Source organism: Lontra canadensis, unplaced genomic scaffold, assembly GCF_010015895.1.
Source record: "Lontra canadensis isolate GAN:19392208 unplaced genomic scaffold, GSC_riverotter_1.0 scaffold75, whole genome shotgun sequence".
Taxonomy (NCBI): Eukaryota; Metazoa; Chordata; class Mammalia; order Carnivora; family Mustelidae; genus Lontra; species Lontra canadensis.
Window position 1 is genome coordinate 9,943,724 of NW_022631069.1, and position 26,267 is coordinate 9,969,990.

Genomic DNA, 26,267 nt, shown 5'->3' on the forward strand with positions numbered 1-26,267 from the left:
GAGGCGAAAGGAGCTGCAGCCCCATCTGCTGTTGCCACCTGGTGGCCAGAAAGGGTAAGGCATGTTCCCTGTGCTCTCCCGTCAGGCTTGGATTTCATAACCCCCACCTGCCCTGCCCCCATCCTGCGGCAAACCTGCTTAAGCAACATCCAAGAGACTTTGCCAGCTAGGGAGGAGGCCCACCTGCCACAGCTGCCCTTCTTGCTCAGCTACCTGCTTCCTTCCCTTTGGGCTTGCTTTCTATTTTTCTCTGTATGCACTCTACCCTCACCCCTCCCCAGGAGCAACAATGAGTGAAGCCAGCATTTACTGGCCTCTTACTATGCGCTGTGAACTGTTCTAAGCACTTTACATGTGTTAACTCATTTAATTCTCATAAAAGCTCAATTAGGAGGATGCTGTTATCATCCTCATTTTGCAGGCAGAGAAACTAAGGCTCAGAGAGCTTAAGTCACTGGGTCTGGTTCCAAGGTTTGTGCTCTTCATCACTATCCTCTATGGCCCCCGTGTTAACTCCCCAGCTAGTCTGCTGACCAGAGCCTTGGAAAACAGAAAACTCGCAGACAAAATGTTGCAGAGCACGTAGGTGACTTGAGTGTGAATTGTTGCTTCATTTCTGATGGGAAAACACACACAATGACCCAGAGGAGTGAAGTCAAAAGGTACGTCGTCACTGAGCCACTCAGCCACTCTGCCCTCCCTGTCTCCCGAATTTTGTCCCCAGGACTCAGCCCTGAGGGGCTGGACTGGAAACCTGCCTGCTCTTTGCAGCCTCTCCACTGAAAACGTGTCCCTCCTGTCCTGATAAAAGGATACTCTCCTGCCGCCTGCCACATCTTCCTTGGACACACCAGGACATGGGCTCTGTGCTGAAGAGGCTATCTGGAGAGCACCGCTGGGGTGCTGGTGGCAAGGCTAGCTCACTGGCAAGTGACATCTGAGTCCCCTGACCTCTGGGCCCTCCCAGGGCCCTGCCTGCTCGTGTTTTCCAGAGCCTCGCTCCAGAAGCACAGGGCACCCCACAGAAACAAGATGATGGCACTCAACCCGCACAGAACAACAGTTTATTCAGTGGTATGGGGAAATGAAAAAAAAAACACAAAACCCTACTGTATTTACAGTAACAATCAAACTGTACAATCTGATGGTTAGTATCAAGTTAGCATCCAGCATCTTTGTATTTTTTAAGTCAAGTCATCAGTAGTTAAAAACCAGTTAAATTTTTAACCCTTTGTAGGAATTGCTGAGGGGAGGGTTCAGGGGGAGAATCCATGGCAGAAAACCAAGCAACCAGCCTTACATGTGAGAAACAGGAACATTTTTTTCCCCACCCATAGCCTCTTTTTCTAGCCACCTGCTCCAGAAGAAAGTCAGTGACAAGTGGGGAATACATGCTCAGCGTACACGGTAACTCAAATGAACAGCGGTTGGCAAAACTGGGGTTGCAAGAGGAGAGGAGGCAAGAGATGAGAGCCTGGATCGAGGGAAAGGGCCTCAACCCGCCCACACCAGGAATGCTGGGTACCCACCTGACCTGTCACAGCCACATCAGCCCCCCTGGGATCGGACACGAACCCATCCCGACATAAAAAGCAAATAAATAAAAATATATATTAACTCTCTCTTCGCAGGGAGCTGAGGATGGGCGTGGCAGAAGGGGAAGAAAGAGGAACAGGACCTGGTCCTTTGAAGAAGAGAGCCAATTCCGAAAAGGGGTTAAAAATAGAACACATCTCAGAGGCCACAGTAATCAGACAAAATGGGATTTGTCTGATCTTGCGGGGGTGGCTGCGTGGACACCAGAACCCGGACTTGAGACCTGTGCTTAAGACTTCTGGGGGCAACTGAGCCAGCCCTGGCCTTATTCTTCCTCCCTTTCCCACCCACACCACAGCAAAGAAGCGCAACTGAACACGTGACTGGCCTTCCCCAGGTGGGTCAGGCAGGGAAATGAAGCACTTTTGGGTCAGCGAACTGAGCAAACGCCTGGGCTGTAGCACGTGGCCAGAGTCCAGGGAAAGGAGAGGGGCTGGGGTGGCCCGGCCTCCACCCAGGGGCACGGGTTCCCCTCAAAATGTGTTCATGCAGCATTTGGGGGTCCGGGGGCGCGGAGTCCTTCTGCCCCCTCTCCGGACGGGGCTTTTTCAGTTCCTGGGAGGGGCAGCACAGGCAGGGTGAGGAGTGCCCTTTGACGCCCTCACCACACTGAGGCCCGCCGGGGTGCATCCGGCAGGGCTCGATGCCCTGGGTGCATGTGGCTTTGTCCTTTCCTTTTGGTGATGGCAAATGAGGGGCAGGCCCCCCGAGAGTCCCTCTCCTCCCAGAGGCACAGCAGATGGGAAACTGAGGAGAGGCTGGGAAGTATCCTGGGAGGTCCTATCCTCTTTGGGAAGGGAAAGGGGAGTCAGTTTCCAGCATATAAAAAAAATTAATCCCTGAAGTCATGAAGAGTGGAGATCCTTTTTTAAATTCTTTTTTTCCTCTTTTCTGAAAAACTTTGTCTTGGAGATGTTGGCCCCAGGGGTCCAAAGTGCAGTGAAGGGGATGGTGGGGGAGGGAGTTGGCACTAGATGGCCTTGGGTGGGGTGGGTGCCCCTCCCGGCAAGGCCCAGGCTCCTCAGATGGACGTTTCGTCGCTGCTGCGGGCAGGCGGTGGGGAGCAGGGGCAGGATAAAGCACAAGACAGGAGTGGGGCATGAGTGCAGCTGGGGAAGGTAAGGGAGCCGCAGGGTGTAGGAACCACTGGCCCAGGGTTAATGCAGGAAGTTAAAGAAGAGAAATCTGGAGAGGCAGGAAAGGAAAGTGACAGAAAAGGCAGACAGGGGGTTAGTTGGAGCAGAGAAGACAGTGAGAAGCTTCCACCAGGAGAAGGAAACAGGAAAGCAACCCCCAGCTCCCCACCCTCCCTCACTTCGCCTGATGCAGGCTGAGCTGACCCCACGGGTCCCCATGGTTTGCGGGCACATCACAGTAAGGGAGCTGGGCTACACCAACCCATTGGTTCCCCGACTGCCGGCCAGAGCAGCCTGGGGAGGCCTGGAAGTGGCTCTGAGCCCAGCCAGGGGCTCTGTGGGGCTGCCCCCTGTCCCACCCAGCCAGCCCCACTCACTCGGAGCCCGACGAGTCCTCATCCACTGTGCCCGCCTTGATACTCATGGCGATGGGCATGACCCCATTCAGCTGCTCCTGGAGACTCTGCCGGGGAGGAGGGCGGGGAGGGGGCCCGCCCCGGCTGCCCTCGCTGGCTGAGGAGCCCCTAGAAGACCCTGTGCCTTGCTCCAGGGGTAGCCGTAAAAGGCTGCTCTTCTCACTGATGGTGGGCAGACACTTCTTCTTGAGGATGCCTGTGGGCCGGGGTGGGGGGGCAGGTGCCATGAGGAGCAGGCGGTGGGTCAAGGAGCTACCCTAGAGAGCCCTACCAGCCACAAGGCGAATGTGAAGTGGGAGGCTGCCAAACGGGGGACCATGGCAGCCGGGCATGCCCCACTCACCTTTGTGAGGTTGGGCAGAGGGGCCTGGAAGGGGGCCAAGGGACCCCTCCCGAGGCAGGGCATCTCCATTCTCCCACGGGCGCTCCTCAGAGGCCCCATTGCCACTACTCTCCTTTGCTGTGGTCCCAAAGTCTCCTGGCCAGGGGGCCTTCCCGGGCCCTGGGCCCCCATCTGGTGGAGAAAGGATGTAGATAAGGCCCAGAGAAGGCAGACAACTAGGTAAGTCACCACCCCAGGAGTCCCTGGCTCTCTGCCCTCCCGCTGACCCCTCAAAGGCCACAGCCCTGGCGCTGGCCCACCCTTGGGGGTACTGTGCAAGGGCAGTCTCTCGGCGCCAGGCCCCAGCAGGCTGTCCCAGCCCGGCTCTCCAGGGAAGACGGCCCCTTCCTCCTCTTCTTCCTCCTCCTCGCTGTCTGACGAGTGAGTAGAGGCATAGGAACCACTCTGGTCATCTTCCAGGGATAGGTCACTGTCAGAGTCTGTGTCAGGGTCTGGGATACAGGGAAGAGGTCAGAGCTGACCCACCCGCCTCTGCACGCCCTCCGCGAAAGCCTGGCAGCTGCCCCCCGATCGGCCAGCACGAGCTTCCTTTCTCACCATGCTGCTGGTCTTGACCTTCCAGGAATAGGCTGCCTGGGTCCCCCAGGCCGGGGGGCCCTTGGCCGGGGTTGAGTGTGGACTCTTCCCTGAGAAGACAAGACCACGCTGGAGGGCTCAGGCCAGCCCCCTGCCCAGTGTCCCATTCTTTTCTCTCTCTCCGGGTTCCCAGTTCCTGCCCTGTGCCCCTCCTGCTTCTAATTTAAGTTGTCACGCGTGTCAGCCTCCTGTGTGCTATACGACTCCCAGCAGGTGGCTGGCCTGGCCTCCAGCCTGCGTGGTGCTCTGAGCCCCTTGCCGACGCCCCGAACCCCAGCGCTCACCTCAGCAAAAAGGGGATGTAGCTAGGCTGACTCTTGCCCGAGCGGCTGGCACTGTGCAGAGAGCCGGCTGAGTCTCCGTAGGGCTGGTACAGCCGCCCATCTGCATAGGGGCTGGGGCAGTTGTAGGACTAGGCAGGGAACGGAGCAGTCAGTAAGTGGGGAAGCAGGATGAGACGGCCCCAGGATGGGGAGTGGAAGGGCCAAGGGAGCTTGCCCTAACGTCTACCTCCCACATGCCCAGCTCTGGAGGAGAAAGGCCCAATATCTCAGCCGCGCACGACCCCATATGAGAGCCTGGTAGTGGATGTAGCTCTGACCTAGCTGTGCAAGCCCCGTGCACCCTAAGCACTCCGGACTCAGCTCCATCAGACGGCTACCTGGTAAAAGCTGGTACCAGGAATGATCTCCCAAGAGTGCGTTGGGAGACACAAAATTTACGAAGATGAGCCAGGGATTCTCAGACATTGGGTGCCCGTGACTGCATCACTTGTCTTGGCCCCTTCCTGGCCTTGTTTTTCCTAGCTTCACTCCCATCTCTCTTGAGTCAAACCCTCCTCGCCAGCCCCAAATCCTGCTCTTCCCGGGCTACACATACCATTTCCCCAGCCCTTCCTCCTCCCAAGAAATGATGTTGGAGTGGAGAAAGAGTGGGGCACAAAGCACAGACAACAAGCTCTTTGGGGCTCCTGTCTCTTCCTCCCGGCCCCAGAGCCCTCCAAGTCCCGGGCCCCTGGCCCCCTCACCGAGGTCAGGGTGGACTTAGTGGTCAGTGCAGGGTCAGGGCTGGCCTTGCGGCTGCAGGCAAACTTGAGCGCTTTCCGGACCTCCTTGCTAAGCACCACGTAGGAGAGGAGGATGAAGGGGCCCTGGCAGGCAACAGGCAGCAGCTAAGTGCCCGTCTGGGGCCCCCATGGCCAGGTCCCATCCCCCACCTCCACAGGGCATGGCCAGGCACCTGGACGCAATTGCAGGCAGCAAAGAGGTAGTGGAAGAGAAGGGTGTCACTGTTGACAGACAGCAGTGCCAGCAGCCACGTGGCGCTCAGCAGCAGGAGGACGGCGAAGGAGGGCCGCAGGCCTGAGCTGGAGAGGAGGGGCTGTGAGCCCGGCCCGGAGGTCCCCTGCACCACCGCCAGCCCACTGCCCACTGCCCAGGCACCCACACCCCATACTCACACGGGGCCTTTCTTCTCGAAGCCCTGCCTCTGGGCAGCACAGGAGGCCCGGGCCGCCAGGATGTACAGAAAGACACTCATCTAGCAGGGCAGGAGATTGGGGAGGGGCATCATCAGGGGACAGACAGCTCCTACCCCACCCCACAGGGGCCCAGCAGTGGCACTACACCTGAAGGGGACCCTGAGGACACACTCAGCCTGCTGGCCCTCAGCCCACTCTCTGACACCTACTGAGACTGCGAAGGCCACAGGACCAGCAAAACTCCAGATGAGCGTGTCGTAGATGGACAGCCAACAGAAGTCCGGGTTCCCATAGCCCTCAGGGTCCAGGCCCACAGCTAGACCTGGGGGTACGGTGACAACAGCAGGGGAAGCAGTGGTAGGGCCTCGGGAATCAGTCAGGGGTCACGTGGGCTCACGGGGCCAGGTACAGGGGATGAAGGGCTCCACCCACCCTGTGTCCCTGCCGACCTCTCCAGGACGGGGGACCCAGCCCCTGGTGGGAAGCATCAGGGGCTGAGAGGAGGACTCAGCCTGGGGCACAGGGGCGTGGATGGAGAGAACATGGCACGAAGGTGGACCCCAGGCTTGGAAATGTAGAGCCCCAGACCGGGAATGGGGTGGGGTACCTGTGATGAAGGCGGGCACGCCCCAGCCCAGCATGTAGTAAAAGCGCATAGGGCCAGCATTGACGTCGCGCACCTCGGTGAGCGCCCGGTACAGGTGCAGGGCCTCCAGCAAGGCCCAGGAGAAGGTGCAGAGGTACAGGAAGTGCAGCAGGATGGCAATAACTGTGCAAGCAAACTGGGGGCCCAGCCATGCCAGGTCAGTGACCAGGGCACCTCCAGGGCACGGATTCTGACTTACTGGGCAGACAGGGAGGACCGGGGTGTGGGGTGGTGCTTTGGGAAGTGTGGGCCAGAGAGAGGTACTTCTAGGGTGCCGGGGAAGTGAGGGGGAGCTCAAGAACAGGAAACTGTGGGCTAGGTGTGGGGCTGAGCTCATCAGAGCTGCTACTGCAGAAGCAGAGACTGCGGCAGACAGCCAGGGAGGACTCCTAGGGAGCCAGAGAGGACTGCGAGCTGTGGATGGTTTCTGGGTAAGGAAAGAGGTCTTACAGGGAGGTCAGCCTGGTTGATTCCTAGGAGGAAGACCAGCTGCGCCAGGCCCAGGGCAGCAGTCAGGTTCCGTCGGATGCCATGCTGGTTGGAGCGGAGGGCACGCAGGACTGTGAGGAAGAGGAAGGCAAGCAGCAGGGCAGCCAAGGTGACCCCTAGGGCCACGTAGGTCAGTGTCTTCAGCGGCAAGATCTCCCCATTCTGCAGGGCAGGGGGACCAGGAGAGTTAGGAAGGGCCGGGCCTGAGCATCCAGCCCAGAGCCCTGGGCCCCCACCCCTAGCTCCACGCATGCCCCTGTCCCCCCAACCCCCCACTGGGGGTCTAACCTCCCGCCGGGACACATCCATGAGCACGGCGAAGCTCGTCATGTGGTTGCACTGGCAGCTGACATGGCTCTCATTGCGGAAGACGACCTCACAGCCTCGGGCTGACCAGCCACCAGTGCCACTGACCCTGCGGGAGGGGAGGCAGAGTCAGGAGATCAAGAGGGGAAGGCACCCAGGGGCCTGGCTCTCTGCCCAAAGTCCAGTGCAGGCTCACAGGATGGAATGGTTCCAGAAGACACAGATGGGCTTGGTGCGTTCTTCTGTCTCCAGCAGCCGGAACTGCACGGTGACCGGCTTGTCCAGGGCTCGGGGCAGCAGCTCCTCGTCATCATGGACGCTGATACTCACCACAGGCGTGTTGATGACCGGCCTTTTGGGGACTCTGATGAGGAACAGGTAGGCATACGGTCACTAGGACCATCTGGTGGCTGAGGGGACACCCCGCAATGCTGGGGGATACCCCCAGCCCTGGCCTCTCTCCATGCTCCCGCACTCACCTGCCCTGCATCCCCACCCCATCCTCATCTCTTCGGCTCGCTCACCTCAGGCTGCGTTTGTCTGGGTCGTAGTTATGGGGCAGCAGCCCGGCCAGGGTGCGGTAGATGATGACACTGGCCACAGCCTCACCCTGGCTCAGCTCCGGGTGCCGCCGCTGACGCCGGGCCAGCTCCTCAGGCTCCTGGGCCTCTCCAGGGCCCGCGGGCCGGACCATGGTTGGTGTTTCTAGGATCGGGACACTGTCCACTCAACTGGGCCCTGCACAGACGCCCCAGCCGGGCTCCCGACCCCCACCGCAGCTCCCCACTGACCTCGAAAGACAGAATCAGGCAGAATGACCGTCGTCTCAAGGTCTGGGGGCCGTTCCCCACGCAGCGCCTCATAGCGGGGCAGCTTGGCCCCAGCAAAGTTCCCCTTGTCCAAGCGAACCACAGAGATGACTGGGGAGAGGGTCACAGTTCAGACCCACGGCCAGGCGGGTGGGCACCCAGCCCAGCAGGCCATGCCTGGGGTTCTGTGCACAAGCCCCGCCCTGACCCAGGCTCACCAATGTTGGGCGTGACGATGGTGAAGGGGTTCAGGTAGGTGTGCCGCATGTTCTGGGCCAGCGCGCTGGCGTAGGCCTCGTAGTGCTGGAGCAGCCAGGCCGTGCCACCCTCCGTCTGCTGGATCAGCTCCCAGTGCCGCTTGTTGGCTGCGTCTAGGAGGGCGCTGCCCACCCGCAGCAGGTTCTAGGGTGGGCGTGGTCACGGTGCTATAACCCGGGGCCTTCGCATCCCCACCACCTGGCACACCTGTGCCTAGACCAGCCAGGGCGACCCATCCGAACCATGCCCCTCCCTCAGACCTTCTCTCCTCCTTCCGTAGCTAAGGGCTTCTGGGCCCTGGGCCTGGACCCCCACCCAGGTATTAGGGGCTGACCTCTCCCCACCGTGGCACAGTGGGCAGGGCCTCTGCTCCGAGGAGCCTGGTCACACCAGGCCCCAATACAAACATTAGTTTCTATCAGCACCTTACTAGAAAAAGGGCTAGAAAGAGATACTCTAAATTCCACAGCTCAAGGGAGCTCCTGGAGGCCTCAGGCCAGTGGGGAGGTCCCTCCCCAAAGGCAGGGATGGCCCCCAAGTTGCCCCAGGAACAGGCTCACTCACCATGACCCCCATCTAACCAGCCAACCCTGCCCCATCCAAGCCCCACCTCGGTGAAGTGCACATCTTGTGTGGCGGACAGCCCAAAGCCCCGCTGGGCGCTCTCGTGCGCCAGCAGCCGTGTGGCCAGCTGGTAGGCCACCTTGACATCGCTGCCAAAGTAGCCCGCCGTGTGCTGCGTGGCATTGCGCAGAAGCAGGGCCAGTCGCTGGGAGCGCCCAGAGTCCAGGCCCGATTCATTCCGCTGCAGCCGCTCAGCCTAGGATGGAGCCAGACAGGATAGGGAGAAAGGAAGGTCAGCACCGGAGGACAGAGCTGGAACTCAGGAAGAAAAAGGCCTCAGGAAAGGGGAGAAGTGGCCACTCCGTGTGGAGGCCCCGGGAGGCAGGGCCTGGAGTTTCAGAAGCCCCTCTCTCAAAGCCGGCAGCAGGGAGGGGAGAGAGGAGCTAGCGATGAAGAGATTCACTTACAAAGCCCTTCAGCTCTGAGAAGGTGACCGACGTGCAGTTGAAAAGGCTTGGGGGGAGCCACCCCCTGTGCTCATCACAGTGGCGCACGGCAGTCCCTGGAGGGAGGAAGCCCAGAGGGCAGGCCTCAGGAGAGATACAGGAGGCTTCCAGGACCTGCCTGAGTCCCTGGGGTCCAGCACCTCATGGGCCAGAGACAGGAACAAGCCAACAAGGGCCCTGCCCTCCTGCAGCCCAGCTCAGAAGAGGAAGACATCTCTGGAGAACACTAGAGCCCAGACCTCTGCCAGATTGGCCCGAGGGAGGACTCCAGGAGCACGGGGTGTGTGTTCTCCTCAAGACCCCAGCATCGCTGCCCCTATGCTGCCATCAGTTTGGGCTTCCTGCCGCTCTCTGCTTATAAACTCTGATCATCATCGATCCAAGGACCAGTACCAACCCCTATCCTAGGGGGGTCTTACACCTGACAGCCCCTAACCCCCAGACTGCCTTCCTTGTGAGTGGCAAGACTCCCATTCCAGGGCGTGAGCTGCAGATGGGAACGCTGTTTGATTCCTCTTCGAATCTCTAGAATCCATCCCCGTGGCAGGAACGCTGCAGCTTTGTCAGCATTTTTCATAAGAGTTCAAGATAGAGGTGTCTCTCATCCCGGCAACTTTGGGAGCAGAGGAACAGAGCACCAAGGAAGGAAGGGACATGAAGTCTCCAGAGAGAGGTCCCGGGATTTGCAGCCAGGGGCTTCCCACCCTCATCCCAGGGATGAGAGACTAAGTCCACAGTATCACATTCTAGGCTTCCAGCACCTACCAAAGGAGCCCTTGGGGCAGGGGGCAGCAGCAGGCAGCCCAAAGCGGGTACGGGGCCACCAGATCCCAGCCTCGATGGCCCGTGGGCAGCTGTCGTAATTCACTGCAAGGAAGCACACAGGGTCACCCAGAAGCAGCTTCCCCCCCTGGAGCTGTGCTTGGGCTTCCAGCCCTCCCTCAGGCCTGCAACTAACCCCTGCTCCTGGCCTCCCCGGCATGCCGGGACCTGCCGCACAGCAGGAGAGCCACCGACCCATCGTGGAAATCCTACCTTCACAGCCATTGGTGGTGACCTCAGCAAAGGGGTTGTCACAGCGGTCACACTGGCGCCCAATGACGCCTGGCTTGCATGGACACTGGCCATCCTCAGGGTCACAGACGCGGGACAAAGAGCCCGTGGGGTAGCAGTCGCAGAGGAGGCAGGTGGGGCTGCCTGGGGGCCGATAGTGGTTCTCCTAAGAGGGAGGACAGACAACATGGATCGCTGGCTCAGGCTCTGTCTCTCCGGGATGCTCACGGGTCTTTTAGGCTGTGGCCCCTCTAAAGAGAGGCTCGCTCACTTTAGGTCCCCCCAGGAGTGGTATTCAAAATATTTAGGGGCCCCTGGGTGGCTCAGTCAGTTAAGTGTCTGCCTTCAGCTCACGTTATGATCCCAGGGTCCTGGAATCAAGCCCCACATCGGGCCCCCTGCTCAGCAGGAGCCTGCTTCTCCCTCTGCCCCTACCCCTACTCCTGTGCACATGGGCTCACTCACACACTCGCTCTCTCTCTTGCAAAAACAAAATCATAAAAAAAAACAATTTTAACTAGTAAAAGTTTGCAGGGTAGCCCATCAATAAGACACCAACCAGTCAGAGTGGGCTGCAAACAGCCAGTACAGCTGGCCTAGAGCGCCACAGTAAAGTACAGGTCTCGGGTCCCCTCAAACAGCAGACACAGAAGAGCACGTGGCCACCTGTATCCCCCATCATAGCAAGAGCACATAGCCCTGAGCTCTCTGTGGGAAGGCTTTCCCCACTGCCTCCCCTCACAGGCCCAGACGGCCATGTGGAGGCCCAGGTCAGGGCAGTCACCTTGCAGTGGCACTCGCCACTTGTCTTGTTGCAGTCTGGGTCGAAGCCTTTGCTGACGTCACAGTTGCACGGGCCACACGTGGGGTGTCCCCACCAGCCTCGGGGGCAAGGTTGGTCAATCCTGCAGAGAGGGGCCCAGGCAGACATGAGCTCCCTCTGCCATGCCTGCCTGCTGCAGCCTCATGTGACCATTCTGATGGTGGCTGTAGCTCAACCCAGTTCCCGGTGCTCTAAGGGGGACCCCCCCACCCCAGGGACAGGCTGCTGCACTTCCGGGTCCACTCACCTGGTCTCACAATATGGCCCAAGGTAATTTTGGGGACACTCGCAGGTGTAGCCATGGGGGGCGCTGGGCTTTCGGATACACACAGACTGATGCTCACATGGGTTCAGGTCACACACATTAGTACAGTTGTCACCATAGTAACCTAGGACCATAAAGATGACAGAGGGTCAATCCCTACCCTTCCCGGGCACTTTGTTTAAACCTGCCCTCACTCTGCCACCTTCCACCTGAGAACCCTAGAGGCTGGCCACAGATTTGTAGTGCAGGAGACAAGGCTCAGATAGGTCATGTGATTGGCCTTGGGTCACACAGCAGAGCTGAAGTGAGACCCCGGGACACGCCCACCCGCTCATTTCCCCGGGCCCCTGGCACACCTGGATCACAGCTGCAGGAATAGCTGTCCCAGTCATCACTGCAGTAGCTGTTGGCAGGACACGGGTTCGAGTCACAGGGGTCTGGCAGGCTGCAGCCTGGCTCCACATTGATGCTCTCCCCGCGGCTATGGTCCAGACCGCTAACCCCCTCGGGCGTCTCGCTTACCCTCACGCCCTAGGAGGGACACAAGCAATGTTGGCCCTCCATGAAGCGGGCCTCCTGACGGAGAGGAGGGGAAGGCAGAGGAGGCCGCCCACCTGCAAACAGCCCCGGAAGCCGCGGGTCACGCCACCAGCCGGCCCCGGCACTCCCCCGACGGTAATGTTGCTCAGGTGCAGCCCATGCAGCCGGGGCCCAAGGTTGCCCTCTGCCCGCTGCTGCCCATAGTCGAAGGAGAGGATGGCATGGCCGGGGCCCCCACTGGCTCCTAGTGCCAGCTGTGCATGGTGCCAGTCGCCGTCATTGGCCCGGCCTGGCTCCAGCCGGAGAGACGAGGCCTGGAGCCCTGTGCCCTCCACACTCAGCACCACGTGGCCTTCCCTTAGCTTCACCAGAAGAGAAGAAAAAAGGGTCAGCAGCCTGCCTTCATCGGCTTTTCCAGCGCACTGCCCTTCTGCTGGACCACCAAACCCATCCTCTGGCCCGCTGAGGCCCCAGAGGAAAGGATATTATTTTCCGTTGCGGCCAATAGATGGCAGCAGTGATCCAACAAGTGGACAGCAAGTGGACAGAGCTGCTTTGGGCTTGGGGAAAGGTAAGACCCCGCCCAGCCCTCTAAGGGGGGCTACCGTGGCCCAGCTCAAGGCCTGCCTGCCCCCTACCCCTCCCTGCTTCACCTGCAGGGTGATGGTGCTGCGCCCCCGGGTGACAGCCTGCAGCAGGACACCGTTGGCCTGACGCGTGCGGAACATGAGGCTGAGGTGCCAGGGCTGGGAGATGGGCAGCGAGAGGCCGTGCCAGGCCACCAGGCTGCTGCCCAGGAAGCGCTGCGGGTTGGCCATTTCTGGGGAGGCAGATAAAGGCAGACTCTGAGAGTGGCCAAGTGCCCCAGGGGGTGTGATGCTCAGAGGGGCAGGCTCCACTGGAGGTAGGGCACTGCCTCTCCCAGTGCCCACGCCCCGAGCTGGCCCCGCCCTCCAGAACATTTACCTGTCTGGGGCCCGCCCCACACTGTGCCCAGGCCTGCCTCTGACTGGGCCCTTTGTCTCCAGCGCTACCCTCTCAGGGCTCTGCCCAGACACGCTTTTCCGCCCACAGCCCAGCTTGGCTGGGCCCTGCCCAGTGCCTTCCCCGACCCTGCCAGCGTTCCCAGCATTGTCAACAGCTGTCGGGCCTTGGCCGCTGCTGGCGGCCTCTCCTACCCCGGGCACAGCTCTTGCCCCCGAAGCCCAGAGGACACTCGCAGCTGAATGCATCCCACTGGTTCACACAGGTGCCCCCGTTGTTGCAGGTACTGCTGTCACACACGTTCTTCTTGGCAGGGCAGCCTAGAAGGGAGAGAGAGGGGCTCCCTCGGGGCTCCAAACTGGAAACCTGTGGCCGGAGGGGCCTCTGAAACCCCCACCACGTCCCCATACCAGCACAGCCCTCCTTTCCACCCCAGGCTCTGGGCCTGGCCCCTGCCCCAGGCTCCCATACCAGGCACAGTGCCATTGTTGGCAATGAAGTCGGCCATGTCCACATGCCGGCTGTCCACCTGCAGGTTCCTCATGCAGCCCACAAAGTGCCGAGCGCGGACCGGGAAGCTCTCAGGCAGGTCGGGGACCCCACCCAGCAGTAGGGGCCCTGTCAGGTCCAGAGACCTGGAAGAGCAAAAATGGGGGGTCTTCCGGCTCTTTCTTCTCCCCTCTCCCTGCCACCAGGCCAGAGAGACCAAGAGCCAAAGGGTCCCTGAAGAATAGCACAGGGGAAGGGAGGCACCCCAACCTGGAGCTGCTCTCACCTCATCGCATACCCACCCTCCAGACCCTGCTCTAATCCCCTATTCTTGCCGCTTCCACCCCCCTCCCCAAACTCCTGTAGAAGGCTGAGCAGGGGCTAAGGGAAGCAAGGGGAGGGAGGGCCTTCACCTGGATTGGTTTCCATTTCCAGGCCCCCTCAGGCCCACCATCTCAACCTGCTCTCCCTACCTGGTCCCACACTGCACCCCATGCCCCAGCCCTCCCCCCACCCCACTCACTTTTTGCTGCCCCCCTGGGTGCCCTGGGCAGCACAGGAGTAGTTGCCCAGGACAGCTCCAAAGCGCAGGGCCACCCCCGTGTCACAGCCATCCACGGTCACCACAGCCACCTTCTGTTCCGATGGGCCCTGCGGGAGCCCCGTCTGCCCTAACAGTGGCTGTGGACAGAGATGGCAGACAAGGGGAACCATGAACAAGGAGCTCACAAGGTTCACGGGCCAGGCACAGAGACACCAGCACCTGCAAACACCCCTTTGTACACACGCATGTGAGTTCATACACACATGCACATTCAGTGTGCTCACAGGACCTTCCTCAACAGTGAGGCTTCCTCAACAGAGAAGGCTTACCTGCCTTCCTCAACAGTGACTGGAGTCCATGCCTGTCTAATAAGACATGGAGCATCGAGCACCACACAGTGGTAAAAGGAGAACGGCCCAGCCCACCCCCCTCCCTCCCTTTCAGCCAGAAGTGCCGTGACCAGCGCCCCTCCCCCCGCCCCTGGATAAAGCACCACCTCAGTCTGAACACCTGAGGCAAGGACAGAAGCCACTGACTCCCTGACCCCCTCCGACACCCACCTTATTGTAGTACTTCAGCTGCACCGTGTGCCACTGGCCATCACTGACCCCTCCAGGCACGAATGGGGACACAGTGGTGGTCGACTCCCCTGGGGAAAGGACCCAGGTGAGCTGGGACAGCAGATGAGGGCTGGGAATGGGGAGGGTATGCTCATGGCTGGGACCGGACCCAGGTCTGGCTGGGGGGAGGTGTGTGTGTGACTTGGGATCAGGGGCCAAGACACCTAGGGCCTTTGGGAGATGGACAAGGACGTGCGGCAAACAGGGTCACCTGCAGAGAAGGTGAGCTGGACCTGCTCCTGGATCACCTCGAGGGCCACAAAGTCATGCTTCTCGTTGAAGCGTCCGTTGTATAACAGCAGCCCGTCACGCTCCTTGGTGGCAAACCTGAGCGGGAGTTGAAGGTAGGGGGCAGGGAATGGGGCACCTAGCTAATCCCAAACACTCCAGCAACCTAACTAGCCCCTGATCCTATGCAGAACCCTCCAAAGGGCCGACACCATGGCCCTTGGCTCCATGGGCCATGGAGCTCAAGTGTGGACGATGAGCCCACACCAGATCTGAAACCAGACCCCTGACCCCATGGCTCCCCACTCTTGAAAGTGAGTAGGAGGAGTGGTCAGTGATCCGGGTGGGTGAGGACAGGCTGCTGGCACAGTGCACAGGCAACTCGAAATGCTGACCTGGCTCTGTCAACAACCTGCTCCCAGCACTTTCGCTGCCTGACCTCTTACTCTGTCTGAGGAAGGGGAGACATCCCAGGCTCCCACCGCCCTCCCTCACCGCCCCCCCCCCAACCCAGTGCCCAGCCACTCACGAGAGGGCCACGGTGAAGTGAAAGCGCTGGCGCAGGCCACGGAAGGTGATGAAGGAGCGGGCAGGGAAGCTGCGTGTGGTCACCTGGCAGTAGGGCTTCTCGAAGTCTCCAGACGGGCAGTCGCACTTGAAGCCACCCACCAGCAGGTTGACACAGGTGCCCCCATTCTTGCAGACACCTGGCGTGCAACGGCCTGATCGGGCACTCACCTCACAGTGCTCACCTGGGCAGGGGGAAAGGCAGGGTAATAACCAAGTGCCCGAGAAGGTGGAGGGGAACTGGGATGCCTCCCCGGGCCCAGCCATACCTCCGTCAACACTCCCAAGTTCTCCCAAGCATCCTCACCACCCTCCCCTATACTGCCACCCTGCAAGTTCTTGGAGCTCCCAGGCCCTTCTGTACTCCTATTTGGGGCTCAAGTGCACAGGTCTGCCAGGTCCCCTGGTCAGAAGGCCCAAGTCCTAGTAAGCCTCTGCTGTCACAGCTACGGAGCAAGCTGGGGGGTGTTCTGTTCCCACAGGGGTGAATGTGCCTGGAGGAAAGAGCCTGCAGGACACCAGTGCTGGCGCCAAACCCTCTTCCTCCCTCTCTCCCACTGGTGCTTTTGTTCCTGTCAGGCGCCAAGATCAGTTTCCCTCAGGGCGGATGAGACTAGGCTTCCACTTGGATTGTCAGAGTTCTGGGTGGAGAGAGGGGGGTAGTTGGCGGGGGGTGTGAAGCTGGGGACTCTCAGGAGTGGGGCAGAGAACTCCCACCCTGGGCCCTGGGGTCCAGACTGAGGTCCTCTGTGCACTTGGGAGATGCGACAGAGCAGGGAACGGAGCCTTGGGAGCAGACCAGGATTTTAGTGGAGGAGCTGAAAATTCCAACATCAGATGGAAAATCCACCCCTTTCTCTCCCTCCCCATTCCCAGATTCTAGAGATAGGTTCTCAGCTCCTGTGCCTAGTGACTGGCTCTTGTTTCCATGGCAACTGTTGTTCGCCTACTCTAAGCCCCCCTCCCCATCCTCTTGGACAAAGACTCCCCTCCCATCCCCCAAGCCCTCCCCTCCCTTCCACCCCCACCCACAGCAGCAGCTGAGAGGAGTCAAGTCTGGCAAGTTCTGGGCAGGAAGATGCAGCAGGGAAGGCTGGTGGGGTCTGCCTGCCACTGCTGGCAGAGCCAGTGGGCATGGCTGTGAAGGAGAAAGAATAAGGCCTAACCATCTGGGAAGGAAGGGCCCAAGGAGGAGAGGAGAAGGGGGTGTCCTGAGGAGAAGCAGGATCCTGCAGGGGCAGGAGCACAAAGCAGAGTCAGTGAGCCTCCCGGGGAGAGGCTGGGGAGGGGATGTGTAAAGACCCAGGTCACAGGCCCACAGGAAGGCCTCACCCTTCTTCCAGCACCTGGGCAGGAGTGGAGCTCTTCTGCTCAGGGTCACTCTGGTACAACGACCTTCTGAAACAATCCTGCCCCCCACCCAAACCCCTCCAGTTTCTTCTATGCCATCCCCTCAATGCCTGGGAAGGAAACCACTGCTTATAGCCCAAACGGTGACTCTCAGCAATGGTGGAGACCAGGTCCCAGGCCCCACTTCAGGGCTAGTTAAGCTGTGGGGGTGAGACTCAGAACAAGTCATCTGATGTCAGGGGTCTCTTAAATCACAGCCAACACCTTCCAAAGACTAGCTTTACATGTATTTAGTTAATTAAATTAATCCTTACAACCATGTTATGATGTAAGTAGATTCATTATCTCGATTTGAAAATAACTGAGACACAGACAGATTCAGTAATTTGCCCAAGGTCACACAACTAACTACTCGTGGCAAAGCTGGAATACAAACCCAAGCGGGCTGCGTCTAGAGCTGGTGCTGGCCTCACTTGCGCTGCCTGAGATGGGGAGTGGAAGGCGAACTCTGAGAAGAAGGGCTCCCCCCGTCCTTTCTCCCCAGCAGGTGTGGAAAAGCAATTCAGATCTGCCTAGGGCCGGGGCAACCTCTACCTTACTCTGGAAGGAACGAGGCTGCCCCGGCCCTAGGCCAGGTCTGCGCTGGCGCTGTGGTGTCCGCCCTGCAGGCCCCGCCCCCAGCTCACCTGTGTAGCCGTCGCGGCAGAGGCAAGTGTAGCCGCCCTCACGGCTGCGGCAGCGCCCGTGGGGACCACACGGCCGTGAGTAGCAGAGGTCCACCTCAGTCTCGCAGTAGTCTCCCGTGAAGCCAGGCGGGCAGCGGCAGCGCAGACCTCCGACGGGGTGGATGGGCCGGAAGAGCACGGAGGAGGAGGCGATGAAGGGCGCGGAGGAGTCAAAGCGCAGCACCGACACGCAGCGCATGTAGTTCTCGCAGGGCTCGCGCAGGCAGATGTTGTCGTCGAAGGGCAGCACGCGCTGCGCGGAGATGGCCGTGAGCAGGCTGCGGTTGAGGTACAGGCGCTCCTGCAGGTCCTCAGAGGGCAGAAAGGGCGGCCCGCCCCCGGGCCCCGGCGGCTGGCCCACGGACAGGCTCACATTGAGGATGTGGCCGCCAGGGGCGTCGGTGTCCCGCTGCACGTTGAAGACCACCACGTGGTCTGGGGGGGTGGCCAGCGTGGCCGCCACCGCCTGGATAAAGAGCCCCAGCAGGGGAGAGAGGAAGCGCTCTGGCGACATGTCCTCTAGGCGCAGTGTGATGCTGTGCGTGAGCATCTCGTCCGTGATGATGGTGACACGCAGTGCGCACTGGGCGGTCACACTGTGCACGCCGTCTGCAGAGAAACGACATGGGTCAGTACCTGACGTGGAGCTGGGGAGGGCGGGGATGCCAAGCCATAGACCTAGCACTGGGTAGGAGCGCCCCGAGAAGGGAGGGGGAGCTAAGATCTAGCCCACACACCCCTGCATTGCTCAGTTGCCACAATGGACTCCCTTTTCTAACTGGCAAAAGGGGCCCAAGAAACTACATATATGTCACCTGTAGACAAGTCACACCTTGAGGGATCAGCCCCCATAGACCCTTAGAGGGAGTTGATTTTCACAAATTCTCTTTGCATACTTTCCCAAAACCCTCCGTTGTGAAGAATGGTACATTTTTTAATGTTTGTGCACCTTTTCCCTGCCCAAGTTGTGAGTCTGGCTCCCTTATACCAGACTGGGCTTCCCTGCACAAGAACCTGATTTTGCCTATGTCTTACCTTTCTATAGGGCCCAGAGCACCACAAGATACCCACAAAAACAATCATCCTGCCCCCTCCGCCTCTATATCTCAACACTACCATACCCCTGACCCTGTCTGTGCTCCCTCCTTCCCCACCAAAGCAGAGTGGGGGGTGAACTGGGTCAGTGGGCCACCCAGTCCCCCTCCCACTGAGCCCCATAGCTGCTTGGGCGCAGGCCTACTATCCCCATAGCAACGCCCCACACAAAGCATTCTTCCTGCCCAACTCTCCAGGCTGCTGAAGATAGCCTGGGGCTGGGGGGTAGGGGGGCTCACCCCAGGAAATCCAGCTGAGCCACCCTACCAGAGGCTGCAGCACCCGTTGCCTGATGCTGTGAGGGATCTGGGGGGCAGTGATGACAGGGTTGGGCAGCTCTCCAATCTGAAAGCCCAGAAGAGCCCCACTAGGCTGATCCCTCCTCTGGCCTTGGGCCTCCAGCTATTCATCGCCCACTTGGCTCACACATTGTACCCGAATGCCTGCCACACCTGTGGGCCACACACTCACTTATAAACAGCCAGGTGCTAACACACTCTAGTGTCTCACTCCACCCACACTCTAAGCCCAGAAATTCCGTACACACCTGAATGCACATATACATGGCAGTGGATTTTGTTTAGCTCTGAAATGAAAGCTGGAGGCCTGTGGGGAGGGGGAAGTGGCTTGGCAGGGCTCTAAAGAGTATTCATGTTTTTATTTATTACAATGTCCTACACATAGTAGGTGTTTAGTAAATAATGAAATGTTGATGGCTCCATAGTGAAGAAATGGTCTTTAAAACACAGTGGGGTGAGGGCAGGAGGGGGCACCTGGGTGGCTCAGGTCATGGTCCCAAGGTCCTGGGATCGAGCCCCACATCGGGCTCCTGGCTCAGAGGGAAGTGTGCTTCTCCCTCTACCTCTCCCCCCAACTTGTGCTCCTTCTCTTTCATTCTCTTTCAAATAAATAAAATCTTTTTTAAAAATAAAACACAAAGCACAGCAGGGGTCCCGAGTTGATGTTCCCTGGCAGGAACCGGTCAGGAGATGGTGTTTCTGGGGCGGGGTGGGAGTAGGAGAGGAACCTGGGAATAGATTCTGCTTCTATGCCACACCTATTTGAGGTGGCTAACTACCCCAGGCAGCTCAGCTGAGCCTGGGAAGGCTGAAGGCAGGGACCCATCTAAGCCCCGTTCTCAGCCCACCCACCTGCCCTCCAGCCTCATCACCTGAGACTGCCGAAGCCCGCCAGCTCTCACCAGCAAGCTTGCTTGTCATTACCCACTCCTGCTCCTCCCATTCCTGTCTACAGCCACCGAACATTCTGTGCCTTCCCACCTGGCCTACCCAGATACCACGCCACAGTCCTCCTACTTCTCTCACGGCCCCAAGCTCACCTACTTTAGGAAGCCTGCCCAGATCGATGACCTCAGGCTCTGCTTCCTCCCTTTCAGACTACCCTGCACTGGGGTATGGAGCTGGCACAGGCCTCTTGTGTAGTTGGTGCCTCTGCGCATTGATTCCTTGATGGGATAGTCCCTCCAGGCAGAAAGTGGCCCAAGAGTCCACACAGTGCCCCTAACTGATTAGGGAAGGGAGGAGGCAGTCAAAGCCCATGAACAAGAGAAACCTCACCAGCACTCAGCCCTGGGAACAAGCGCTCCTCCCTGTGCCTCCCCTTGGCAGTCCCAGGCCCCGCCCATGCCCCTCACCCAATGTGTCTCGTTGCTTCCCATCTGGTCTACCATCTGTGGCCACCTGCCCCCTCCTCTGTGGTCCCCCATCCCCAGCAATCAACGTACTGCTCAATTCTTGCTCTTTGTTCCTCTCCCCTGCCTTGACCTGGGTCACCCCTCAGGTGCCCAGGCAAGGTGGGAACAGGGGTCCCAGGTCCCAGACTGTGGCAGAATCAGATCCAAGCCTCCCTCCCCTGGCAGATGTGCCAGAGGAAGCTGTAGGCCTGGATAGGGTCTGCCGCTCTGGGAGCTGACCGGATGGTGCACAGGAGCTCCTGTGTGTCCCAGGAGAGTAAGAAAGAGGCAGGGAGAACTGGGGCTTCAGGAGAGCCATCCAGCCAGAGCTGGGGTAGCGTCAGCCCCAGGGAACAAGAGACGGGGAAGGCAGAGAGGCACAGACGTGGAGACTGAACAGGGGAAAACAAAGATCCAGGAAAAAAGCCAGCAATGGAGAAACTGGGAAAGGAGGAGAGAGCCGCACAGGAGATCAGGAGAAGGCCACAGAGAGGGGCAGAGCAGGAGGGCCCCCATGGGCAGGGGCAGAGGCAGGGGCGGGAAAGAAAGAGAGAGACAAAGAACAAGAGAAGGGAAACAAAGGGGCAGTGGGAGTCAATTCCCCCTCACCCCAGCCTCCCTGAACTTTAGGGTTGCCGTGGTGACTGCCTCCAAGGGTCAGGGCTGAGGGGACAGGATGGGGCCAGGGCTAGAGGGCCAGCCTGAGGCCTTCCCTCCTGTTCTAGGGGAGCTATCGTCAGGAGCTCTGTCCTGGTAGGAGCCTGCAGGCTGGGTGGGGCCTCCTCAGTGTCCTGCTACTCTCACCTAGGACAGGCTGTGGGGAGGACAAGAGGAAAATCCCCTTCTTTTCCATCCCTCCCCGCTGCTTACTTCTCCCAGCACAGAGAAGGATAAAAGATCCAGGAACTCCAGCCCTTCACTTGCTCCTGGAGGGAAACTGAAGCTTCAAGAGGCACAGAACCTTGTCCATGACCTCTAAAAGCTCACATGCCTGGGTTCCCAGGGCCACCTGAGGAGTGGGGCAGGGGAGGCACCTGTCCGGGAAGGACCCAGAGCGGGAAGGGGGCTGAACCACACCCTGCATCCCACATGCCTCTCATTCCCCTCCAGGCCCAGACTCTCTGGGGTGACAGGAGTGCCAGACTCTTCTCTTCTATCCCTCCCTGATGTGTCTGGAGTGGGGTACCCTGGCCCATCCATCTGCGGGATGCTCCTAAGAAGGGGCCCTCATGGGGGTGCCAGTGGTTCCCAAGCTTGGGGAAGGGACTCAGCAACCTGGGGCTGGCCCCCTCCTTGCCACTCCCCATAGCTGATGGAGAAGACAGAATGCCGCCCCCACTCAACTCTCCTCCCCCAGCCCTCTGTCCAGGGAGTCTGCAGACTGAGCGCTTGGCCAAGCAGCAGGAATGCCCAGCCTGGGTCCTGGCCAGGCTCCCATGCCCCAGGACTCTGTTCTTTCCCCACCAGAGCAGGGGGCTCTACCCTCAAAGGCCACAAGTCCCCTTGCTCATCCTGGTCCCACACCCCATTCCCTGAGCCCAGGCTGGTCACAGCCAGCAAAGAAGGCCCAGCATTGCCAAAACAGCTCGTGGGGTGGCAAGGGGGCCCAGGAGGCCTCAGCCTGCCCCTGGCTTCACTGCAGCCCCTCCCCCAAGCTGGACCCCGAACGGTGGCCTCTGACAGTGGGGTCTGTTTGGACAGAGACAATAAGCTCTGGCTTCACTTCCTGCTGGAGCTCTGAAGGGGTAGCCAGGCCAGGCTCTTTCTGCCTGGAGGGAAAAGAATGCACTAGACAAAGTCCCCCTCAGCCAGTCTGGGGCTCAGCCGGGAGCCAGAAGGGGCCAGAAGAGGCCCGACTGTGGGGTCCTGACCCCTTGGCGGCAACCCTGTGCCCCAGCGCCCTCTGCTCTGTCAGAAGGCTGTTATGAGATCACAGGAATACCCTGCCGGGCATGAAGGGGTGCTGAGGGGGCGGCTCACCTCCCCCTCTCACACCCACACACCACAGCCCTCTCTACCCCTCCCCCAGCTCTCCTGGCCCCCCAGTTCTCCACGCGCCTTTTTTCACAATCTTGGCAGCCGTAGCTAGGGCAGCCTCGCAACACTTCCCCTGCCACGTCACACGGTGGTAGGCAGGGGGCAGCCAACCAAAGCAGCCCAGCCCAGCCTGGGGCGGCAGGCGGGGCCCCAGGATTCCTAGGGCTCCTTCCCAAGCTGCTCTGGCCCTTCAACCTCTGTGCCAGGCACTGGGCAGAGGGGCAGGTCAGCGGTTCCTCCTTGGACAGCTGCCCAGGCCCTCCCCCAGGGGTCACCCCCACCCGATGCCACCTGGGCCCTTCCTTACCTGACACCAGCACGCTCATGATGGCCTCCAGAGGACGGTTGTTGTCCAGTGCCCGGCTCAGCCTCAGCTCGCCTGTGGAGGCATTGAGCAGGACCAGGCTGAGTTCATTCCCCCGCTCAAAGCTGTAGGTCAGGCTGTCTGAAATGTCAGGGTCATGGGCAGGCACGCGGCCAATGGCACCCCCAGGGAAACTGCTTGAGCGGTTGGTGACATAGTTGTTGAAAAGGATCTCAAAGTTGCCCAGCACGGGTGGGTTGTCATTGCGGTCAAGCAGGCGGACGTGGACTGTGGCCCGGCTCACCAGGGGAGCCGACGTGGCCTGGATGACCAGGATGTATTCGGGCCGGTCCTCATAGTCCAAGTCCACCAAGGCAGTCAACTCCCCAGAGAAGATGTCCAGCTGGAAGACCTCAGGGATGTTGCCCTCCACGATCTGGTACATGATCTGGGCATTGGTGCCTTCGTCGGGGTCAGTGGCTGTGACGCGGGCCACAGCCAGGCCAATGGGGCTGTTCTCTTCCACAAACACGTCAAACTCGTCCTGCTCGAAGACAGGTGGATTGTCATTCACATCCAACACGGTGACCGTCACTTCCATGGGCGTGCGGGCTGGAGGCATCCCCTTGTCTACCGCATATGCCCGCAAAACGTACTGGGCCACGTTCTCACGGTCTAGCCTCCGAAGCGTTCTCACGATGCCTGACGTGGACTCTACGATGAAGTCACCATCTCCATCATCGCCCCCTTGGAAGGTGTAAAAGACCCTGCCATTAAGGCCAGAGTCACGGTCAGTGGCTGAGATCTGCAGGACACTGGTGAAGGGGGGCACATCCTCATAGACGCTGCCCTGGTAGGAGTCACGCAGGAACTGTGGGGCGTTGTCATTCACATCATTCACCAGGATCTCCAGGTAGGTGGTGTCAGACTTCTGGGGAATGCCATTGTCACGGGCGGTGATGGCCAGGGTATAGGACACTTGGTCCTCATAGTCTAACTCAGCCTGGGTGGTGACAGCCCCTGTGTCGGCATCAATGCGGAACTGGGGGATGCTATCCTCCATAAAGTAGGTGATGCGGGCATTCTCACCTGTGTCCTCATCCGTGGCGCTGATGAGCACCACCGTGGTGCCAGCGGGCCGGTCCTCATTGACGTTCACCGTATAGTGGGAGCTCTGAAAGACCGGACGATGGGTGTTGGCATCTGTGACATTCACTACCACCTGTGCCGTGTCCTGCCGCGTGCCGTCAGACGCCGTGACCGCTAGTACATATTGCCGCTCAAGTTTGTAGTCCAACGGCAGGGCAAGTGACACCAGACCACCACCACTCTGGCTGGTGATGGAAAAGCGGTTGCGGGTATTGCCGCTGGTGATCTGGTAGGTGATGACACTGTGGGCATCACGGTCCACAGCCGACACCGTCACCACGCTGGTGCCCACGGCTGCATCCTCATTGAGTCTCACAGTGTATTCTGGTTGGGTGAAGGTGGGGTTGTTGTCATTGACGTCTAGGATGGTCACGCTGACACTGGCTGAAGCAGTGAGCATTGGGGTGCCATGGTCCCGGGCTTCTACCCCAAAGCTATAGAAATCCACCTCTTCCCGGTCCAGCTCAGCTGCCACAGAGATCCAGCCTGTGCCATTGTTGATGGCGAAGGGGAAGTCCTGTCCAACCCCAGCAAGGCGGTATTCCAGGCGGGCATTGTCACCTGCGTCAGCGTCGATGGCTTGGACATGGAGAACCAGGTAGCCTAAGGGGACACTCTCCAGCACAGTAGCCTGGAAGGGCGTGCTGACAAAGATAGGGGCATTGTCATTGATATCCAGGACTTGCACTGTCACTAGGCCAGAGACATTGGAGAGTGGGGGGCGGCCGCCATCCTGTGCCCGAACCCGGAGGGTATACTCCTTGGTTGTCTCATAGTCAAGAGGGCTCACCACATCCAGAGCCCCAGTCTGGGCATCCAGATAGAACTGTCCCCGAGCATTGCCACTCATGATGCTATAGTGCACCAGAGCGTTACTGCCCTTGTCTCTATCTGAGGCTGTGACGCGGAGTACTGGGGCCCCCGGGGTCACATCCTCGCGCACCTGGACCACATAGCGCTTCTCACTGAACTGAGGGGCATTGTCATTGTCATCCTCCACAGACAGGAACACAGCAGCCGTGGCGCTCCGTGGTCCCGGGTCCCGACCCTGGTCGCTTGCCTCCACTGTCAACTGATAGGATTCTACCTCTTCCCTATCCACGGGGCCACGGGTTCGGATCACCCCAGAGCGAGGGTCAATCTCAAAGACTTCTGAGGGGCTGCCGCCAGGCCCCTCCAACAAGCGGTACAGAATATTGGCATTGGGAGGGGCATCGCCGTCTGTAGCTCTGACAGTGAGCACCTCATAGCCAACCTCCAGGTTCTCCCTGAGGCTCTCCTTGTATTCCTGCTGCTCGAAAACAGGGTCGTGATCATTGGTGTCCGTCACCAAAATGGTGAGTGTGGCCAGGGCACTGCGTCGGGGCATGCCGTGATCCTGCGCCGTGACCCTGAAGACGTGGGTGCTCTTGGTCTCCCGATCCAGCTCCTCCGCTGTGGTTACAGCGCCGGTGATTGGGTCCAGAGAGAAGAAATGTTTGGAGCGGCTATCAAAGAGGGCATCCATGGTGTACTCAAGCCGGCCTGCCTCACCCTCATCTGGGTCAATGGCCCGCAGGGATGCCACCGGGGTTCCAGCTGGCTGGTTCTCAGGCACTGTGGCCTGGTAGCTGGGGGGCTGGAACTGGGGAGCTGTATTCACATTCCTTTTCCAACGCCCGCCCATGGACTCTTCTGTTGACCTTTCCCCTGCCCTGAGCCCTGGGGTCTGCACCAGCTTGCAGGACTGGCATCTCAGCCGTGGAGCCTTTAAGCACGGGTGTTCCTGGGGCAGGGTGAGCTTGCCCTGTGGGGAGAGGTGGCCTCCAATGCCCAAGAGGCGACAGCTCCATGGGCAGCCTTCAGGGGCTGGCGGCAGAGGGATGTGAGCTCCGGATTCTGGACACCAGACCCTGAGACCGTCGTGGTGGGGCACCAGGTGGCCAGTCAGCTCTGTCCCTGCATCCCTGCAGCGGCTGGTGTAGAGCCAGAGGTTGGAAGCTGAGGCTGGACAGAGCCAGCCCAAGGGGGCACAGGCCCCTGAGGAGCCACGTCCCCCGGACCCCAGGGAACGACAGGGCCCCACTTGGTCTCCCAGCAGTGGCGGCAGCAGCAGCAGCAGTAGCAGCAACAGCGGCAGCAGCAGCGGCGGCGGCGGCAGTGGCGTTGGAAGGGGGGCGCGGGCTGCCCGGCTCTGCATCTCTCCCTGCTCCCGGCCGGCCGGGTCAGCGGCGGCGGCGGCTCCTCCTCCGGCTCCAGCCGGCCCCGCCGCGCCTCATGCCCGGGCCGGGGCGCCGGTCCCCGGGGGCCACTCGAGCGCCCCTCCGGGCCTGCGCCTCGCTGCCTCGGCGGGGCCCGGCGCTGAGCCCTCCGACGCACCCGGGCTCGCACCGCTCCCGGCCCGCTCCCGGGTCACCCCGACCACCGCGGGCTGGCGCTGCGCCTCCACTTGCGCGCCCGGCTCTCGCCACCTGCGCCCGCGGGCCCCGCGCGCCCCTGGCCCTGCCGACTCCCCGAGTCCCGAGGTGCCCCCTTCGCCCCCACGGGATGGCCCACCTGCGTCCGCGTAGCTACGCACCCGGACCCCGGCCCTCCTCGACGGCCCCGCGCCTCCCGCTCGCGCCCCACGTCCCCGCC

The 26,267-nt window shown here is 60.3% G+C and overlaps 1 protein-coding gene across 3 annotated transcripts; it reads right to left on the minus strand.

The window, feature by feature from the left end:
- Nucleotides 1–1,047: 1,047 nt before the first annotated feature.
- On the minus strand, nt 1,048–25,929 carry CELSR2 (cadherin EGF LAG seven-pass G-type receptor 2). Of its 3 annotated transcripts, none has more exons than XM_032881556.1 (34): nt 22,506–25,929; nt 17,335–17,982; nt 15,261–15,483; nt 14,715–14,830; nt 14,444–14,532; nt 13,863–14,020; nt 13,322–13,485; nt 13,045–13,170; nt 12,520–12,686; nt 11,941–12,228; nt 11,683–11,857; nt 11,309–11,450; nt 11,023–11,143; nt 10,221–10,404; nt 9,951–10,052; nt 9,147–9,241; nt 8,726–8,935; nt 8,076–8,259; nt 7,840–7,968; nt 7,573–7,753; nt 7,245–7,412; nt 7,031–7,157; nt 6,704–6,904; nt 6,215–6,389; nt 5,817–5,929; nt 5,587–5,666; nt 5,367–5,493; nt 5,155–5,277; nt 4,412–4,539; nt 4,089–4,177; nt 3,791–3,982; nt 3,492–3,662; nt 3,110–3,344; nt 1,048–2,383 (listed from the first exon to the last, which is right to left on the minus strand). In XM_032881556.1, the coding sequence occupies exons 1-34, from the start codon at nt 25,828–25,830 to the stop codon at nt 2,377–2,379; spliced, it is 8,763 nt and encodes a 2,920-aa protein (XP_032737447.1). In that variant the 5' UTR covers nt 25,831–25,929; the 3' UTR covers nt 1,048–2,376. The 3 variants fall into 3 exon arrangements, with proteins under 3 accessions (XP_032737447.1, XP_032737446.1, XP_032737448.1); XM_032881555.1 differs by having other exon boundaries at nt 1,048–2,781; nt 22,506–25,928; XM_032881557.1 differs by lacking the exon at nt 3,492–3,662 and having other exon boundaries at nt 1,048–2,781.
- Nucleotides 25,930–26,267: the final 338 nt, after the last annotated feature.

Coding starts and splice junctions, on each gene's coding strand:
- CELSR2 (XM_032881555.1), bottom strand. CDS start 25,830: ATGCAGAGCCGGGCAGCCCGCGCCCCCCTTCCAACGCCACTGCCGCCG. Junction 15,484..17,334: donor CTGCCGCGACGGCTACACAG/GTGAGCTGGGGG, acceptor CCCCCTGCCCAG/GTGAGCACTGTGAGGTGAGT. Junction 13,171..13,321: donor CAACAATGGCACTGTGCCTG/GTATGGGAGCCT, acceptor TCTCCCTTCTAG/GCTGCCCTGCCAAGAAGAAC.